Source organism: Xenopus tropicalis, chromosome 6 (genome assembly GCF_000004195.4).
Source record: "Xenopus tropicalis strain Nigerian chromosome 6, UCB_Xtro_10.0, whole genome shotgun sequence".
Classification (NCBI taxonomy): Eukaryota; Metazoa; Chordata; class Amphibia; order Anura; family Pipidae; genus Xenopus; species Xenopus tropicalis.
The window spans coordinates 9,554,032-9,575,708 of record NC_030682.2 but is presented as its reverse complement, the minus strand read 5'-3'; the positions used below and the strand labels follow the sequence as shown (position 1 = coordinate 9,575,708).

Sequence of the window (21,677 nt, the reverse complement as noted above, 5' to 3'; positions counted from 1 at the left end):
ATTCAGCTCTGAAGGGAGAATTTTGGTCAGGCGCCTTCTATGGCGCCCGATCAAAATTTTCTAACTTGGCCGATCGGCGAGCCGACCGATTTCAGCAGCTTCCTGCGATATCGGTCGGCTCGCTGACATGCCATACACGCACCGATTATCGTACGAAACGAGGTTTCGTACGATAATATCGGTGCGTGTATGGCCACCTTTAGCCAAAACATTCCTGGCCAGATAAATACACAACTGTTGAACAATGTTGGGCCTGAGTTTGCAGGGTTGGCAGGGAGCTGTGAGCAAATTCAACAAACTGAAAAAAGAAACAATTTCTTACGAAAATGGTTAAAAACGTTATAAAACGTGTCATGTCGTTATACTGCAGATTTACTGTATGGGGCAGATTTATCCAAATATGAGTATAATACATAAAAACTCCCCCACGTTCTATTCATTCCTATGGGATTTGTTAGAAGTGTATTTATCAGTGGGTGACAGTTAGAACTCACCATTTGATTAAAATGCATCTGAAAATCCCATAGGAATGAATAGAATGTGAGTTTTTATGTATTAAGCTCTAAACTCACATTTTTATCTGCCCCGTAATCTAAAATATGAAATTTTAGGGGGCGGAATGCATCAAAGTGTCAGTAAGAACTAGGGATGCACCGAATGCGGCCTTTTTTTGATGGATTCGGTTTTGGACGAATCTACGGTCCCGACTGAACCGAACCCAAAAGCATTTGGAAAGGGTTAAATTGTAGGGGGGGAAATTTAACCCTTCCTGATCCTGATTAGCATATGCTATGCTAAAAATTGTCACGACAAAACGGGAATCCGATAGTTTTATGGATTTGTTGGAATTCAGCCAAATGTTCCACATTTTTATTTAAACTCTGAAAATGTGTGGTTACAAAATTTACAAAAATTGTCCTTTCTGCTCCAAAAACTCTTCCCTATACTGACAGAGGGCAATTGGTTTCTCTGACATTTTTTCATTGTGGCAAAAACATTTAGGGGCCTTTTTACAAACCATCGTTTTTCCCCCTCGATTTGGATTTTTAGTGCATTTACTATGGGGCTCATTTACTAATCCACGAATCCGAATGGGAAAAATTTGGATTGTAAAACGAACATTTTGCGACTTTTTCGTATTTTTTGCGACTTTTTCGTAGCCGTTACGACTTGCGTGAATTGTCGCGACTTTTTCATAGCCTGTACGACTTTAGTGAATTGTCGCGACTTTTTCATTGCCATTACAAATTTCGAGAATTATCGCGACTTTTTCATAGCCTGTACGACTTTAGTGAATTGTCGCGACTTTTTCATAGCCATTATGGCTTTCGTGAATTGTCGCGACTTTTTCATTGCCATTACAAATTTCGAGAATTGTCGCGACTTTTTCATAGACAGTACGACTTTCGCGAATTGTCGCGACTTTCGTATTGAGCGCTCGAAAAAGTCGCAAAATACCGATCATTACGAAAAAAAACGCATTCTGCCGCTTTTCGGACATTCGTGGATTAGTAGATGTGCCCCTATGCGTCTAAACGGCTAAAAATCCGAATCTAACGGGTTAAACTTGCTGATTTCATGTAGAAGCCAATGGCAGCGGCCCCTCCCCTTTCCTTCTAGGTCCTTTTGTCACGAAACTTTAGAGTTTTTGGATTTTTGACGCTAGTTTTTTCCGCGATGGCTCAAAAAAGTTGCCCCAGAGAAAAGTCGCAGCGACTTTCCCTATCTGATTTTTTTAGTAAATGTTAGACATTCGGGAAAACGAGTTTAGTAGAGTTTGAGAATTAAAAATGACAAACTATAGAGTTTTAGTAAATGTGCCCCAAGTCAGAAAAGAATTGTGAGCTTAACAAATTCCCATATTCCGGCCTGTTACATAAAAACAGCCACAGTAAATTTTGATGAATTATTGTGGAAAAATTGAGGCAGAAAAAATCCTCTGTGACTTTGATGGTGCAACATATTTATTTACCTACTATGGGGCACATTTACTAATCCTTGAATGCAAATCCCGAATGGGAAAAAATCAGATTGGAAACGAAAATTTTGCGTTTTTTTCGTATTTTGCGTGACTTTTTCGTCACCGTCACGACTTTATTGTTTTTTGGGCGATTTTTGCGTATTGAGCAATTGTAAACGGAGGGAAAACCAATCCGAATTTTTCGCGATGGCGACGGAAAAGTCGCGGAAAATATACGATAAAGTCGTAACAGCGCCGAAAAAGTCACGCAAAATACGAAAAAATCGCGACGGCGACGAAAAAATCACGAAATTTTCGTTTCCAATCCAATCGTTACGAAAAAAACGCATTCAGACGCTTTCGGACTTTTGTGGATTAGTAAATGTGCCCCTTAGTGTTGTAACTCAGGGGTTTCCAACCTTTTTAGCCCCGCGGCCCGGTAGGAGGCACAAAATCTTTTACACGGACCGAGGGGGGCGGGGCGCGGTGCGTAATACATGCAACGCGCTGGGGGGGGGGGGCGCTGCGGCCCACTGCCATGCCGTCCGCGGCCCGGCGGTTGGGGACCCCTGTTGTAACTCACAACATCCCTTATCTGCTGAGTAGTTAGATGAATGCTAACCCTCATATGTAATAAAAAGCACTACCTTTGCCCTGGAGCAGTAACCCATAGCAACCAATAAGATGTTGGCTTTTAAACAGGTGACCAGCGAATTCTACCTGCTGATTGGTTGCTATGGGTTACTGCTCCTGGGCGCCTTTTATTACATAACCCCAAAAGAGTTTAAAGCACCCATTTGTCTCTATATTTCCTTAGAACCAAAGTGTAAGGAATTAATCAGCCTTGGCCAAGGATATGCACATTTTAATTTCAGCTTCAAGTAAAACACAGGCTATTTACTATTTGGCATTTGTCCTTCTGAGATTGGGAAGAGTAAGTAGAAAAGCGTTTTTGGTTTTATAACGACTAAAAGACTGTGATAATACAGTCATTAACCTGTTAAACACATTAACACAATAACATAGTCAGTACAGTAAAGCCCATTTGTTACAAGACAAAGGCCAAAGGCCAACGTTGGTGGCGCTTCCCATCCATGTTCCATCCAATGGATATTTCAGTTCACTTTCCGGTCTCTGAGAAGAAGAAAGGAGCATTTTGGAAGAAGATATTGAATGTTATTGCCCTCAGAAGCTTGGGTTCCGCCCAGCCACCAGTAAAAGTTCTCAATGGTGAATCAAAATGGCGGTCTGCTTATAACCACCCAGGAATCCTGTTACATATGAAATAATATAAAAACCCTGGTATTTTGTTAAAAAATGTAAAAAAAAAAAAAATGGGGGTCATTTACCAACACTGGGCAAATTTGCCCATGGGCAGTAACTCATGGCAACCAATCAAATTGTTGCATTCATTGTTCTACTTGCAGCTGGCTGAAAAAAGCCGATCACTGGTTGCTATTAGTTACTGCCCACGGGCAAATTTGCCCAGTGTTGATAGATGAACCCCAGTGACTCTGTGCCTTGGTTCTATTGGGCCTTACGATACCAGCCTATTTACAGCAATTAGTGTTCGGTTTATATCCATACGGAGGTTTTTCCTTCTTTACTGCTGGTACTACCCTTGTCTGAGCCGCATTTGGGCTTGGCTCCTTGCTTTTCGTGAGCGGTGTTGGCTCGGTTCTGCTCCACCACCGTCCCACCAGAAGCCGGACTGCTCGTCCTGGACGGCTGGCCGTTGACGTGAGTATTATAGTTCTGAAAGGCTATATCTAATTGTTCCTGAGCAATGCTCAAATGTTTATGCAAAGCAGACAGGTCAGAAGGGGCGTTGTCACTGGGGCAGTTTTGTTCCTGAGCAACGTTGGCCAAGTTCTGCTCATGAGCCATTAGGCCTACTGGGATTTTGGTAGATTTGTCCGACTTGACCACCATGTTGTATTCTGGAGGACAAGTGATGTTCTTCGGATAAGAATAATTGTACGGGGCCTGCTTGTTTCTAGGAGTTCTCCTGTTGCGGATAGCGTCCCGCAGGGTTCCAACGCCGAGATGCAACATCTCACAGACATTAAGGAACAAGCAAAGGCAACTCACCACATACATTATTAGAAGGAAAACCGTCTTCTCCGTTGGTCGTGAAACAAAGCAGTCGACCTTATGGGGGCACGGGTTAGTGCTGCACTCGAAATAGGCCTTGACTCGAAACCCATATAAGAAGTATTGGCCTACCAAAAAACTCACTTCAAAAATGGCCCTTGATACCAACTGGAAAACATAAATTTTCATCAACCCCTCCTCTTTGATGCGCCTCCGACCGTCGTGCTTTTTCGTTTCCTTTTCTTTGCTTTCCACCTTCTCTGGCTCAGATGGGCCATCGTATATCATAGGTTCTTCTTCTTCGGCTTCCGGGTCCTCAGCATTTTGGCCTGGCCGCCATTTGGAAAACGACTTTTTCTTCCTACATGAATGGTGCCGGCGATCTTCTTCTGCCGACCTGGCGATCCTGTGTATAGCGTAGCCGAGATACATTACAGAAGGGGCAGATATCATGATGATCTGGAAGACCCAAAAGCGGACGTGGGAAAGAGGGGCAAAGGCATCGTAGCAGACATTGTCGCAGCCCGGCTGCTTGGTGTTGCACATGAACTTGCTCTGTTCATCCGAATAGATAGACTCCCCTCCCACTGCTGTCAGGACTATCCTGAAGATGATCAGAACCGTGAGCCACACCTTCCCCACAAAGGTGGAGTGATTGTGAATTTCTTCTAAAAGACGGGTTAAAAAGCTCCAGCTCATGTTGGGCATAAGGGCTATTCATTTATCACCTAAAATAAAACAGAAATGAATATATTTAACGTTCCATTTCAAAATCAAAGATATAATTATAAAATAGCTACACAATGTACCATAGGAACATTATAAATAATAATAACATATTTTGATAAAATGTATCTGGGAGCTAGTAGGGAGAGATGGTGCCTATAGTAGCAGTGGGGGGATAATAGCCTCTGGGAAGGGACTGGGGCTGTGGGATAGCAGGTATAGTAGGGAGAGATGGTGCCTATAGTAGCAGTGGGGGGATAATAGCCTCTGGGAAGGGACTGGGGCTGTGGGATAGCAGGTATAGTAGGGAGAGATGGTGCCTATAGTAGCAGTGGGGGGATAATAGCCTCTGGGAAGGGACTGGGGCTGTGGGATAGCAGGTATAGTAGGGAGAGATGGTGCCTATAGTAGCAGTGGGATAATAGCCTCTGGGAAGGGACTGGGGCTGTGGGATAGCAGGTATAGTAGGGAGAGATGGTGCCTATAGTAGCAGTGGGGGGATAATAGCCTCTGGGAAGGGACTGGGCCTGTGGGATAGCAGGTATAGTAGGGAGAGATGGTGCCTATAGTAGCAGTGGGGGGATAATAGCCTCTGGGAAGGGACTGGGCCTGTGGGATAGCAGGTATAGTAGGGAGAGATGGTGCCTATAGTAGCAGTGGGATAATAGCCTCTGGGAAGGGACTGGGCCTGTGGGATAGCAGGTATAGTAGGGAGAGATGGTGCCTATAGTAGCAGTGGGGGGATAATAGCCTCTGGGAAGGGACTGGGCCTGTGGGATAGCAGGTATAGTAGGGAGAGATGGTGCCTATAGTAGCAGTGGGATAATAGCCTCTGGGAAGGGACTGGGGCTGTGGGATAGCAGGTATAGTAGGGAGAGATGGTGCCTATAGTAGCAGTGGGATAATAGCCTCTGGGAAGGGACTGGGGCTGTGGGATAGCAGGTATAGTAGGGAGAGATGGTGCCTATAGTAGCAGTGGGGGGATAATAGCCTCTGGGAAGGGACTGGGCCTGTGGGATAGCAGGTATAGTAGGGAGAGATGGTGCCTATAGTAGCAGTGGGATAATAGCCTCTGGGAAGGGACTGGGGCTGTGGGATAGCAGGTATAGTAGGGAGAGATGGTGCCTATAGTAGCAGTGGGATAATAGCCTCTGGGAAGGGACTGGGGCTGTGGGATAGCAGGTATAGTAGGGAGAGATGGTGCCTATAGTAGCAGTGGGGGGGATAATAGCCTCTGGGAAGGGACTGGGGCTGTGGGATAGCAGGTATAGTAGGGAGAGATGGTGCCTATAGTAGCAGTGGGGGGATAATAGCCTCTGGGAAGGGACTGGGGCTGTGGGATAGCAGGTATAGTAGGGAGAGATGGTGCCTATAGTAGCAGTGGGGGGGATAATAGCCTCACGGAAGGGACTGGGGCTGTGGGATAGCAGGTATAGTAGGGAGAGATGGTGCCTATAGTAGCAGTGGGGGGATAATAGCCTCTGGGAAGGGACTGGGGCTGTGGGATAGCAGGTATAGTAGGGAGAGATGGTGCCTATAGTAGCAGTGGGATAATAGCCTCTGGGAAGGGACTGGGGCTGTGGGATAGCAGGTATAGTAGGGAGAGATGGTGCCTATAGTAGCAGTGGGGGGATAGTAGCCTCTGGGAAGGGACTGGGGCTGTGGGATAGCAGGTATAGTAGGGAGAGATGGTGCCTATAGTAGCAGTGGGGGGATAATAGCCTCTGGGAAGGGACTGGGGCTGTGGGATAGCAGGTATAGTAGGGAGAGATGGTGCCTATAGTAGCAGTGGGGGGATAATAGCCTCTGGGAAGGGACTGGGGCTGTGGGATAGCAGGTATAGTAGGGAGAGATGGTGCCTATAGTAGCAGTGGGGGGATAATAGCCTCTGGGAAGGGACTGGGGCTGTGGGATAGCAGGTATAGTAGGGAGAGATGGTGCCTATAGTAGCAGTGGGATAATAGCCTCTGGGAAGGGACTGGGGCTGTGGGATAGCAGGTATAGTAGGGAGAGATGGTGCCTATAGTAGCAGTGGGGGGATAATAGCCTCTGGGAAGGGACTGGGGCTGTGGGATAGCAGGTATAGTAGGGAGAGATGGTGCCTATAGTAGCAGTGGGGGGATAATAGCCTCTGGGAAGGGACTGGGGCTGTGGGATAGCAGGTATAGTAGGGAGAGATGGTGCCTATAGTAGCAGTGGGGGGGATAATAGCCTCTGGGAAGGGACTGGGGCTGTGGGATAGCAGGTATAGTAGGGAGAGATGGTGCCTATAGTAGCAGTGGGGGGATAATAGCCTCTGGGAAGGGACTGGGGCTGTGGGATAGCAGGTATAGTAGGGAGAGATGGTGCCTATAGTAGCAGTGGGGGGATAATAGCCTCTGGGAAGGGACTGGGGCTGTGGGATAGCAGGTATAGTAGGGAGAGATGGTGCCTATAGTAGCAGTGGGGGGGATAATAGCCTCTGGGAAGGGACTGGGGCTGTGGGATAGCAGGTATAGTAGGGAGAGATGGTGCCTATAGTAGCAGTGGGGGGATAATAGCCTCTGGGAAGGGACTGTGGCTGTGGGATAGCAGGTATAGTAGGGAGAGATGGTGCCTATAGTAGCAGTGGGGGGATAATAGCCTCTGGGAAGGGACTGGGGCTGTGGGATAGCAGGTATAGTAGGGAGAGATGGTGCCTATAGTAGCAGTGGATAATAGCCTCTGGGAAGGGACTGGGGCTGTGGGATAGCAGGTATAGTAGGGAGAGATGGTGCCTATAGTAGCAGTGGGGGGATAATAGCCTCTGGGAAGGGACTGGGCCTGTGGGATAGCAGGTATAGTAGGGAGAGATGGTGCCTATAGTAGCAGTGGGGGGATAATAGCCTCTGGAAGGGACTGGGCCTGTGGGATAGCAGGTATAGTAGGGAGAGATGGTGCCTATAGTAGCAGTGGGATAATAGCCTCTGGGAAGGGACTGGGCCTGTGGGATAGCAGGTATAGTAGGGAGAGATGGTGCCTATAGTAGCAGTGGGGGGATAATAGCCTCTGGGAAGGGACTGGGCCTGTGGGATAGCAGGTATAGTAGGGAGAGATGGTGCCTATAGTAGCAGTGGGATAATAGCCTCTGGGAAGGGACTGGGGCTGTGGGATAGCAGGTATAGTAGGGAGAGATGGTGCCTATAGTAGCAGTGGGGGATAATAGCCTCTGGGAAGGGACTGGGGCCTGTGGGATAGCAGGTATAGTAGGGAGAGATGGTGCCTATAGTAGCAGTGGGGGGATAATAGCCTCTGGGAAGGGACTGGGGCTGTGGGATAGCAGGTATAGTAGGGAGAGATGGTGCCTATAGTAGCAGTGGGGGGGATAATAGCCTCTGGGAAGGGACTGGGGCTGTGGGATAGCAGGTATAGTAGGGAGAGATGGTGCCTATAGTAGCAGTGGGATAATAGCCTCTGGGAAGGGACTGGGGCTGTGGGATAGCAGGTATAGTAGGGAGAGATGGTGCCTATAGTAGCAGTGGGGGGATAATAGCCTCTGGGAAGGGACTGGGGCTGTGGGATAGCAGGTATAGTAGGGAGAGATGGTGCCTATAGTAGCAGTGGGGGGATAATAGCCTCTGGGAAGGGACTGGGGCTGTGGGATAGCAGGTATAGTAGGGAGAGATGGTGCCTATAGTAGCAGTGGGGGGGATAATAGCCTCTGGGAAGGGACTGGGGCTGTGGGATAGCAGGTATAGTAGGGAGAGATGGTGCCTATAGTAGCAGTGGGGGGATAATAGCCTCTGGGAAGGGACTGGGGCTGTGGGATAGCAGGTATAGTAGGGAGAGATGGTGCCTATAGTAGCAGTGGGGGGATAATAGCCTCACGGAAGGGACTGGGGCTGTGGGATAGCAGGTATAGTAGGGAGAGATGGTGCCTATAGTAGCAGTGGGGGATAATAGCCTCTGGGAAGGGACTGGGGCTGTGGGATAGCAGGTATAGTAGGGAGAGATGGTGCCTATAGTAGCAGTGGGATAATAGCCTCTGGGAAGGGACTGGGGCTGTGGGATAGCAGGTATAGTAGGAGAGATGGTGCCTATAGTAGCAGTGGGGGGATAGTAGCCTCTGGGAAGGGACTGGGCTGTGGGATAGCAGGTTATAGTAGGGAGAGATGGTGCCTATAGTAGCAGTGGGGGATAATAGCCTCTGGGAAGGGACTGGGGCTGTGGGATAGCAGGTATAGTAGGGAGAAGATGGTGCCTATAGTAGCAGTGGGGGGATAATAGCCTCTGGGAAGGGACTTGGGCTGTGGGATAGCAGGTATAGTAGGGAGAGATGGTGCCTATAGTAGCAGTGGGGATAATAGCCTCTGGGAAGGGACTGGGGCTGTGGGATAGCAGGTATAGTAGGGAGAGATGGTGCCTATAGTATGCAGTGGGGGATAATAGCCTTGGGAAGGGACTGGGGCTGTGGGATAGCAGTATAGTAGGGAGACGATGGTGCCTTTAGAGCAGTGGGGGGATAATAGCCTCTGGGAAGGGGGACTGGGGCTGTGGGGATAGCAGGTTTTAGGTAGGGAGAGGATGGTGGCCTATAGTAGCAAGTGGGGGGGATAATACGCCTTCTGGGAAGGGACTTGGGGCTGTGGGATAGCAGGTATAGTAGGGAGAGATGGTGCCTATAGTAGCAGTGGGGGGATAATAGCCTCTGGGAAGGGACTGGGGCTGTGGGATAGCAGGTATAGTAGGGAGAGATGGTGCCTATAGTAGCAGTGGGGGGATAATAGCCTCTGGGAAGGGACTGGGGCTGTTAGAAAACAGGTGTATATACTGTATAACAGTAGAATGGTGTAAAGACTTTGATACTGCTGGATTTCCCATGTTCCCCACAAGCCCCTGCTATAGACACTGGGATGCCTCCAGATGGTTCAGGAATTTGTCCTTAAACAATACTGTACTTACAATAACAGATTAAATCTGGAGTCCAATATTTGTGCTTCACCGCAGTGTGAATAAGAAACACAAGATCATAAATCTGTAGTTCTGATTTTATTCCTTGGAACGAGCGAGAGAGTGTGTGTCAGGGCTTTACTGCTTATTATTATTATTATACTGCTCCTGGGTGTTTAGCCTGCAATTCCCCCTTATTATTGTCAGCGGTTGGGGACAAAGGGCCCGAACACCCCGGGCAACTGAGTTCATTGCTTTAGAACTGCACTTGCCTAATGGGATTCTGCTGCTTCTGCAGTTGCTTAAGGGATCTAAGTTTTATGATATAGTCAAAACTCATTGTGTACATTGCAAATAATTTATTCTAACATTTAGTTATATGTATAATGTACATATAATGTATTAGCTGTAATATTGGTGTGTAGGCGCCATCTCAGTGTCTGAGCTTTCAGCCAGCGCTACACATTAGAACTGCTTTCAGCTAACCTATTGTGTCTCCTACTCCCATGTAACTGGAGGAGTCCCAAGCCGGACTTGGATTTCTTACTATTGAGTGCTATTCTGATACCTACTGGGAGCTGCTATCTTGCTCCCTTCCATTGTTCTGCTGATCGCCTGCTGGGGGTGAGGGTGGGGGGATATCACTCCAACTTGCAGCGCAGCAGTAAAGTGTGCCTGAGTCTGAGCTTTCAGCCAGCGCTACACATTAGAACTGCTTTCAGCTAACCTATTGTTTCTCCTACTCCCATGTAACTGGAGGAGTCCCAAGCCGGACTTGGATTTCTTACTATTGAGTGCTATTCTGATACCTACTGGGAGCTGCTATCTTGCTCCCTTCCATTGTTCTGCTGATCGCCTGCTGGGGGTGAGGGGGGGGGAATATCACTCCAACTTGCAGCGCAGCAGTAAAGTGTGCCTAAGTCTGAGCTTTCAGCCAGCGCTACACATTAGAACTGCTTTCAGCTAACCTATTGTTTCTCCTACTCCCATGTAACTGGAGGAGTCCCAAGCCGGACTTGGATTTCTTACTATTGAGTGCTATTCTGATACCTACTGGGAGCTGCTATCTTGCTCCCTTCCCATTGTTCTGCTGATCAGCTGCTGGGGGTGAGGGGGGGGGGGATATCACTCCAACTTGCAGCGCAGCAGTAAAGTGTGACTGAAGTTTATCAGAGCACAGGACACATGGCTGTGGCACCCTGGGTAATGAAGAATATGGCTATAGTGTTATAATATATTGCATCTCTAACAGTGCTATTAGTAGTGATGAGTGAACTTTTTGCTCCAGGGATGGATTCACAATGAAATTCTGAATTTCGTCATCAGTGAATTTTTTCAAGAAACTGCGGCAAGAAAAAAAAAATCGCCAAGACAAAAATGCCGCAGAGATAAAAAAAATTGTTGTTTTTAAATTATTTAGCTTTTTTTGATCAGCAGCTCTCCAGTTTGGAATCTGAGCAGCTATCTGGTTGCTAGGATTCAAATTACCCTAGCAACCAGGCAGTGGTTTAAATTAAGATATCAAAATATAAATAGGAGAACACCTAAATAGAAAGATAAGTTATTAAAAATGACAATTGGAGCCTCACAGAGCAATAGTTTATGGGCTGCCGGGGTCAGTGACCCCCATTTGGAAGAGGAAGAAAAAGGCAAATTATACAAAAACTATAAAAAAATAAATAATGAAGACCAATTGAAAAGTTCCAGAGAACTGGCCATTCTATAGCATACTAAGAGTTAAGCTGGATCTCCTCCTCGCCCAATGACTGGCTTTCTCCTCTCTCCCCAACCCCAAGGCTGAGATCAAGGAAATTAACTCTCTTTCGTAACCTCTCTGTCGCTATCAGATGTCTCGCCGTGACCCCCCACTTCCTTTCTGCAGGAAAACATTTCCTTAATGAAAGGTTGGGAGACGCAGGGCGACTATAAGCAATGATGGATGGCGCCCATTAGTAGTTAGATGCGCTAATAATGCCCAGGAATCTCCAGCGCAGGTTATCCTCAAGTCACAGACTTTTGGCTTTTGTAGCAGTTAAAGGAACAGTAACACCAAAAAATAGTGCCGATAAATATGTTCACTTTTTTACGTTACTGGTCCTTTAAACACAATTTGCCCAGGGCAAAAATACTTGGGCCCCATAAATGTTATTTCTAATTTAATGCTAATAATAATATGGGGCTTTATCTCTGCCCCCAGACCAACATTGGGCAGAGTATGGGCAGGGTTGGACTGGGGGGTGCAAGGTCCTCACTGGCCGTGTCCCCCGCACCCCCTAGGGGCCCCTGCTGTACCCCCTAACCCCCAGCTGGGGCCCCACACCATTGGCTGCAGGAGCGCCGGCAAGGGTTGGGTCCGGGCTGGTGGGGCCCATTACGGCCGGGACCCACCGGGTTTTTTCCCAGTCCAACCCTGAGTATGGGTTACACTCACACCTCTTACACCCAGGGTGGAGCCCCCGCACCTCTGGCCCAATAAACTTCACAGGATAATGTAATAAAAGCGAGCTTTAACTCTAGTAACCCAAAGCAACCAATCAGCAGCAGGCAATTATTGCTCAAACATCTGACTGGTTGCTATGAGTTACTAGACCTGAGAAACCATTCTGCTCGTTATTACATTACCCCCCAAATGTGTTATTTGAATTACTAATGGTTGTCTGGGTTCCAGTGGATTGTTAATGACCAGTAGCCAGAACATATCATATATATAATAGAATAGTCAGTATTGTAACATATACATGTAAGCATTACCCTAAAGGGGAGACTAAATACAGCTGTAAAGTTACTCAGTGCTATGCTAAAGGCTATTGCAGTTTACATTAATTTTGTATTTTTTTTTGGTGGTTTCTGAAATATTAGCAGTTTTAGACAACTAATTCCCACTCAACAGCAATCCCAACTGTATATGTACTTTCTGAGTAGTCATTTGATCCTAGAGTTGCAGGGAGAGCCACAAGGCTGATATTAGTAGTAACAAACTGCTAATGTCTCAAAAAAAAAACACTAAAAATGTACCCTAAGAACGTGGGGTAAGTTTATATCTATTCATTGTTTGGGGTCTGTTCCTCTGAGATAAGGGACAGGTGGGGCCCTGTACAGGTGATTTAACTTTAATTTCCCAGTGGACCTATAGGCTTATTAGTTACCTAGCCCCATCTATTTATTGCTGCTGGAGCTGTCTAGCTCTACCTTGGCTAATACTCATTTACAGGCCCCTGGGTCCAGCTTAGACTGTTATTTGGGCCTAAGGACTAAACCTAAACAATGGAGCCAACTCACCTGCCTTATATTCAGTTGGGGGGGTCACATGGTTCTCTCTGGTCAAATAGGAGCATTAGACTTCTGACAGGAATTACATCCCCTACATGGACTCTCCCTCTATTTTTACACCAGGGTAGAAAAACCCATCAAAAAAGGAGGTTTCTCTCTTTTCTACCAATAGGGAGTCACTAATATGGGGTCACGGTGGCAACATCGCCGGTCATGTTGCCTATAGCAACCAGTCAGATCTTTGCTTTTGTTTTCTAACTTGTAGGTGACCGTTCAAATCTAATTGCTGATTGGTTGCTATAGGCAACACATGTTGGCTTACACACTGTAATAAATATGCCCCTAAGCTTGTGGGCCGATATGTCACAAGAGACATACAGGTACTGGGGGCGGGGGGGGGGGAGTCACAGGGATTCTGGGAGTTGTAGTCCAACAGTTGTACAGCATTATTTATTTGTGGTATATCCAGCAGCCCCCCAATGAGAACTAACCCCTTCACAAGCAATTAGATGCCCATAGGAAGAGGGGTAGTTAGTGGCCCTGTGTCCCTATGAGCCACCTGGGTGCCGTGGGGGGAGGGGGGAACAAAGGCAGAGGCACAATTGGAATGAAATACAGCTACAAATACTGGCACTGCTATTGCACAGAAAATGCTCCAATGCCATTTAAGGTTGCTCCAGGGCGGGTTTGTTTGCCAACAAGACGTGTATTGTGATTGGGACTTGGCAGAAAATGGCCGAGCGGTGAGGGACAGCTGATAAATCAGACTCAGGCTCAGTCACAACAAACGGCTGAGGTAATTTATCCTTCAGTGGGTAAAAATAGCTTGGTGCCAGCAGCCGGGGGCATCTGGGCAAAATGGACGTTGCCGCCACTGTTTGTATAGAGTCGGTCTGACCAAAGCCATAGCAACCGGGGGAACCCGCACCCCTCAAATGGGCAACTTGTCCTACTGTTGTGCTGATGTTGGGGAAGGTTGTGAAGTGCAAACAACTGGGGCATGGAGACCCTGCGCAGGGGCAAGGTGGCTGACTGGGTTCCCTAGGGTGTCTGGTCGGCTTGCCCCACCCTGATGGGCTCCCAAAACATCTCCGGAAAACTCCAGGACAAAAGGCGCTAAAGGAATTTCTTCTCTACTTGCACAATGAGGAGGGACGCAACGTAATGTCATGGCTGGAAATTAGTTTAAAGGCAAAATATCCCTCATTTTCCTGACTTGTTAATCGTATTTGTTTTCCTATAGGTGCAGAGAGGAGTATAAATAAATACATTTATTAATTAACAGGTTCTGTCTGGCGATTGCCTCACTAGTGCCAGGGAATATGGCGGCGGCTCCTGGCTCTTTGGATCTAAGAAGATATTAAGTGGGGCTCTGGGTTCTGCCCAATGGAGATGGGGTGATTTCTCCAAGTTGTACCAATGGTGAATATTGTTAAAGGGGAATTCCACCCAAACACAACTTTTTGAAAATTAAACATTATTCCCTACATCATTTCAAAAATCTGCAGCCTTTTCATGATGTTTAATGTAATAATCTGGTTTGGAACAGTTCCCTAAGCCCCACCCCCTGTTCTCTAAGCCCCACCCATGTTCCCTAAGCCCCGCCCCATGTTCCCTAAGCCCCGCCCCCTGTTCCCCTGCTGATCTGGCTGACTACTTTGTGACTCAAATAAAATGTAACAGTAGTCGCCTGTCCTCAACCTGCCTCCTCCCAATCCCACAATCCCCTGCTGCACACGTGATGTCAATAAGGAAAGGAACATCCCAGTGCAATGCATTGTGGGTTATGTAGTTCCTGCATGCTGTCTGTAAGCTGTGGGGAAGTTGTTACAGTTTGTAACATCAGTGTTTTAGTCCCTCCTCCCCTGCCAGGATTTCCAATGATGCAGAAAGAGTAGAACAGTTTTGCAGCTGGATTTCAGCATATAAACATGGGATTTATTCCTACTGTTTGAAGGAACAGATTACAGGGATAGGGATATTATGGGTTTCTGGGTTGTGTGGGCTCTTTAACACATTTTGGTTTGGAAGCCGGAGTTCCCCTTCAGCTTTGAATAACAGCACACAGGTGATTTCCACAGTTTGCCCCCTGCCTCTCTCCATTGTTGGTCCCTGGTGATTTCCAAGAGATCCTTGTCTCGTGCGCAATCGCATGAAAATCCCCACTTTGTCATTATTTCTATTAAACTACAATGGCGGCAGAGTTGGGCGCTTTTTGCGGTGTTTTCACTTGGGGAAAAAACACGGCAAACAAATTTGTCCAAACTGATTATTTCTTATAGTTTTTGTTTATTTAAAGGGGTGGTTCACTTTAAGTTTACTTTTAGTATGTTATAGAATTCTAAGCAACTTTTCAATTGGTCTTTATTATTTGTATTTTATAGTTTTTTAATTATTTGCCTCTTTCCATCTTTCAAATGGGGGTCACTGACCCCGGCAGCCAAAACCTATTGCTCTGTGAGGCTCCAGTTTTACTGTTATTGTTACTTTATATTACTTAGTTTTCTATCCAGGTCTCCTATTCATATATCGGCCTTTCATTCAAACGACACCCTGGTTGCTAAGGTAATTTGGATCCTAGCAACCAAAAAGCTGCTGAAACTCCAAGCTGGAAAGCTGCCGAACAAAAACAAACGATAACCATGAAGGATAAGCAGTGTGTTGGTGCCGGGGGCTTCCCTTGCTGCAGACAATGAGCCCACGTATGTGCTACATGTATGAGCTACACGTATGAGCTACACGTATGTGCTACACGTATGAGCTACACGTATGAGCTACACGTATGAGCTACACGTATGAGCTACACGTATGTGCTACACGTATGAGCTACACGTATGAGCTACACGTATGTGCTACACGTATGTGCTACACGTATGAGCTACACGTATGAGCTACACGTATGTGCTACACGTATATGCTACACGTATGAGCTACACGTATGTGCTACACGTATGAGCTACACGTATGAGCTACACGTATGTGCTACACGTATATGCTACACGTATGAGCTACACGTATGAGCTACACGTATGAGCTACACGTATGTGCTACACGTATATGCTACACGTATGAGCTACACGTATGAGCTACACGTATGAGCTACACGTATGAGCTACACGTATGTGCTACACGTATATGCTACACGTATGAGCTACACGTATGTGCTACACGTATGAGCTACACGTATGAGCTACACTTATGTGCTACACGTATATGCTACACGTATGAGCTACACGTATGAGCTACACGTATGTGCTACACGTATATGCTACACGTATGAGCTACACGTATGAGCTACACGTATGAGCTACACGTATGTGCTACACGTATGTGCTACACGTATGAGCTACACGTATGTGCTACACGTATATGCTACACGTATGACCTACACGTATGAGCTACACGTATGTGCTACACGTATATGCTACACGTATGAGCTACACGTATGAGCTACACGTATGAGCTACACGTATGTGCTACACGTATGTGCTACACGTATGAGCTACACGTATGAGCTACACGTATGTGCTACACGTATATGCTACACGTATGAGCTACACGTATGTGCTACACGTATGAGCTACACGTATGAGCTACACTTATGTGCTACACGTATGTGCTACACGTATGAGCTACACGTATGAGCTACACTTATGTGCTACACGTATGAGCTACACGTATGTGCTACACGTATGAGCTACACTTATGTGCTACACGTATGAGCTACACGTATGTGTTACACGTATTAATGCTACACGTATGACCTACACGTATGAGCTACACGTATGTGCTACACGTATGAGCTACACGTATGTGCTACACGTATATATGCTACACGTATGACCTACACGTATGAGCTACACGTATGTGCCGGTAACTGTATGTGTCACTAATGGGAAGGGGGAGGCTTCCTGCGTGCCGTATAGGAAATGGGGGAGCTGATGGGAGTTATTAGCTGTTATTACTTGGATTCCAATGGAATTCGGCCGCTTATTGTCTCCGTGAGTCACAGGATCTGAGCAATGAGCCAAGCGCTGTCACTAATCTCAAGGAAAATGATACAATTAAAAAAGATTTTCCCTCCAGCGGAACGTTCCCTCCCAACAGAACCGAAAATCCCTATTACACTGTAACCCATTACCCCTATAAGCCATTACCCCCATAACCCATTACCCCTATAGGCCATTAACCTATAACCCATTACCCCTATAACCCATTACCCCTATAGGCCATTACCCTATAACCCATTACCCTATAACCCATTACCCTATAACCCATTACCCCTATAACCCATTACCCTATAACCCATTACCCCTATAACCCATTACCCCTATAGGCCATTACCCCTATAACCCATTACCCTATAACCCATTACCCTATAACCCATTACCCCTATAACCCATTACCCTATAACCCATTACCCTATAACCCATTACCCTATAACCCATTACCCCTATAACCCATTACCCCTATAGGCCATTACCCTATAACCCATTACCCTATAACCCATTACCCTATAACCCATTACCCCTATAACCCATTACCCCTATAACCCATTACCCTATAACCCATTACCCCTATAACCCATTACCCCTATAACCCATTACCCCTATAACCCATTACCCCTATAGGCCATTACCCCTATAGACCATTACCCTATAACCCATTACCCTATAACCCATTACCCTATAACCCATTACCCCTATAACCCATTACCCTATAACCCATTACCCCTATAACCCATTACCCTATAACCCATTACCCTATAACCCATTACCCCTATAACCCATTACCCTATAACCCATTACCCCTATAAGCAATTACCCTATAACCCATTACCCCTATAACCCATTACCCCTATAATCCATTACCCTATAACCCATTACCCCTATAACCCATTACCCCTATAAGCAATTACCCTATAACCCATTACCCCTATAACCCATTACCCCTATAACCCATTACCCCTATAAGCAATTACCCTATAACCCATTACCCCTATAACCCATTACCCCTGGGCAAATTGCCCATTTCTCCTTTTATCCTGTCAAAACCAGCACAAGTCTTACGGGGAAAAGAATGGATATTGCCAATATCAATGTCAGCAGCTGGTGCCGGTGATGCCAAATGTCACGGTGCAGCTGGCTGCCATTTTTTCCCACAAGTCTGTGCTTATTTTGCAGAAGATGAGTACAAACTCTGGGCCCTTGTCCTTAATGCCCATCTTTTTAATATCTATCTATCATCTATCTATCTATCTATCTATCTATCATCTTTTTAATATCTATCTATCTATCTATCATCTATCTATCTATCTATCTATCTTTTTAATATCTATCTATCTATCTATATCTATCATCTATCTTTCTTTTTAATATCGATCTTTTATCTATCTATCTATCTATCATCTATCTATCTATCTTTGTATTATCCATCTATCTATCTATCTATCTATCATCTATCTATCTATCTATCTATCATCTATCTATCTATCTTTGTATTATCCATCTATCTATCTATCTATCTATCTATCATCTTTTTAATATCTATCTATCTATCGATCTATCTATCTTTTTAATATCTATCTATCTATCTATCTATCTATCTATATCTATCATCTATCTTTCTTTTTAATATCTATCTTTTATCTATCTATCTATCTATCTATCTATCTATCTATCTATCTATCATCTATCTATCTATCTTTGTATTATCCATCTATCTATCTATCTATCTATCTATCTATCTATCTATCATCTTTTTAATATCTATCTATCTATCTATCTATCTTTTTAATATCTATCTATCTATCTATCTATATCTATCATCTATCTTTCTTTTTAATATCTATCTTTTATCTATCTATCTATCTATCTATCTATCATCTATCTATCTATCTTTGTATTATCCATCTATCTATCTATCTATCTATCTATCTATCTATCATCTTTTTAATATCTATCTATCTATCGATCTATCTATCTTTTTAATATCTATCTATCTATCTATCTATATCTATCATCTATCTTTCTTTTTAATATCTTTAATATCTTTTATCTATCTATCTATCTATCTATCTATCTATCATCTATCTATCTATCTTTGTATTATCTATCTATCTATCTATCTATCTATCATCTATCTATCTATCTATCTATCTATCATCTATCTATCTATCTTTGTATTATCCATCTATCTATCTATCTATCTATCTATCATCTTTTTAATATCTATCTATCTATCGATCTATCTATCTTTTTAATATCTATCTATCTATCTATCTATATCTATCATCTATCTTTCTTTTTAATATCTATCTTTTATCTATCTATCTATCTTTGTATTATCCATCTATTTATCTTCTATCTATCTATCTTTCTGTCTGTCTGTCTGTCTGTCTATCTGTCTATCTATCTATCTATCTATCTATCTATCTATCTATCTATCTAACTATCTATCTATCTATCTATCTATCTATCTATCTATCTATCTATCTATCTATCTATCTATCTATCCATCTTACCAGTCTATATATATACAGCCAGTGTTCTAAGGCAGATCTTAACTTTAAGGCCCCTTAACCATAGTGCTATCTCGATATCTGTTTATCCATGGATATACTTCCAGAATAATACCTCTTAAGTTGTCCTCATTTGATTTATAATCTGTGTATATAAGTATGGAATGTATAAATGTATTACCAGGGCTTCTGAGTGCTTCAGAATATCAGAATATGTCCTAATAAAATTACCATTTTTCTGTCTGTCTAACTATCTCTCTGTCCGTCTATTATCTATTTACTTATGTGGCTAGCTAATTATCTGTCTATCCATAGATATTTTTAGTATTTGTTTATCCCAGCGGTGATTTTCTGTCTGTTATTCCCTGATTCCTAGCATCGGCTATCAGGGGGCTATGAGGGGGTGCTGGGAGTTGTAGCCCAACAACAGCACTAGGATCGCAGAACCCAAATCCCCTCATCCAACCCCACAGAGACAAAGGCTTCATAACAAAAATCCCAGAAAGGACACAAAAATACTCTGTGTGCAAATATGCCATGAATTTCTCCCCGCGGGACGGCCACGCAATAATCCAGGGATCTGAGCTAAAACTTTCCCCGTCCCACTCTGAGCACAAAAGGGAGAAAAAGAAGCTACTCACCAAGGAAATCTCATTCTCTCCGAGTGCAAAATGTTTAAAATCCACAGCGAAATCATGAAGCCCGGCGAGATCCCAACGTTCCGATGGGAAAAAGAGGCAGAAAATAGTCCCGGAGCGGAGACACGGAGTAGCTGCGAGGAGCTGGGGGCTCGGAGTATTTAAACATCCTGTCAGTGGGAGCTATACATGCGCCCTTGTGCTGCCATATATCCTGTCCCGGCAAAGTTTACATTCTAACCCCCACCCCGCTATTATAAGGAGAAGGAGCAAAGATCTCCTTTATGCGCACGGCTCTACCTGTCAGTGCAGGACGACTGGGGTTAAGTATTTAGTAAAAGTCTCCCTTTGCGCCCGCTTAAACCCCATCCTTGGGTTGCTCCCCCCGCCTACGTCAGCAGTGCCACCAAACCAGCGCGGTGGTCCCCCTCTCGCCGTGGGCGGAAGGGAAACCTACCCTGAGACTAACGCGGAGCATGACAAGCAATTCCCCTGCCCGTCAGCAATGTCAGGAATTCAAAGGCAGTTCTTTTCTTTTCTGCTCTCCGCAGAGTAAACAAGTTTGCGGAGTCTTGTCAGGAGTCGGAACAGGAGATGTCTGCTAATGGGAAACATACCACAAGAGGGGAGAGCGCAACCCCCTCCCAAACCCGGAAAAATATCTCTTCTTTCCAGCTCTAAGCAACCAAGTAGCCTGTATGAGCTGCTCCCTGTATCCAGATGTGCTTGGCCTTCACTGATTCAGTTATACCATATGGCAACTATCATAGAGAATGAACGGAGTGGGTTTATTTGCCCTTTACTGATTCAGTTATACCAAATGGCACCTATCATAGAGAATGAAGCGTGGGTTTGTTTGGCCTTTACTGATTCAGTTATACCATAAGGCACCTATCATAGAGAATGAACGGAGTGGGTTTGTTTGGCCTTTATTGATTCAGTTATACCATAAGGCACCTATCATAGAGAATGAACGGAGTGGGTTTGTTTGGCCTTTATTGATTCAGTTATACCATAAGGCACCTATCATAGAGAATGAACGGAGTGGGTTTATTTGCCCTTTACTGATTCAGTTATACCAAATGGCACCTATCATAGAGAATGAAGCGTGGGTTTGTTTGGCCTTTACTGATTCAGTTATACCATAAGGCACCTATCATAGAGAATGAACGGAGTGGGTTTGTTTGGCCTTTACTGATTCAGTTACAGGTATGGGATCCCTTATCTGGAAACCTGTTATCCAGAAAGTTCCGAATTACAGGCCATTCATTATAAGCAAATAATTCTAATTTTTAAAAATGATTTCCCTTTTCTCTGTAATAATAAAACAGTACCTGTACTTGATCCCAACTAAGATATAATTACCCCTTATTGGGGGCAGAACAGCCCTATTGGGTTTATTTAATGGTTAAATGATTCCCTTTTCTCTGTAATAATAAAACAGTACCTGTACTTGATCCCAACTAAGATATAATTACCCCTTATTGGGGGCAGAACAATCCTATTGGGTTTTTTCAATTCTTAAATGATTTTTAACAGACTTAAGTTATGGAGATCCAAA

General features: G+C 44.8%; 1 protein-coding gene across 2 annotated transcripts; it reads right to left on the bottom strand.

Moving 5' to 3' along the window:
• Positions 1-2,804: 2,804 nt before the first annotated feature.
• Positions 2,805-20,701, bottom strand: gjc2 (gap junction protein gamma 2). Of its 2 annotated transcripts, none has more exons than XM_031903438.1 (2): positions 20,120-20,701; positions 2,805-4,782 (listed from the first exon to the last, which is right to left on the bottom strand). In XM_031903438.1, exon 2 carries the CDS (start codon positions 4,760-4,762, stop codon positions 3,536-3,538), a length of 1,227 nt encoding a protein of 408 aa, XP_031759298.1. In that variant the 5' UTR covers positions 4,763-4,782; positions 20,120-20,701; the 3' UTR covers positions 2,805-3,535.
• Positions 20,702-21,677: the final 976 nt, after the last annotated feature.

Bases quoted from the DNA above. Each gene is read 5' to 3' on its own strand.
- gjc2 (XM_031903438.1), bottom strand. From the start codon at position 4,762: ATGCCCAACATGAGCTGGAGCTTTTTAACCCGTCTTTTAGAAGAAATT.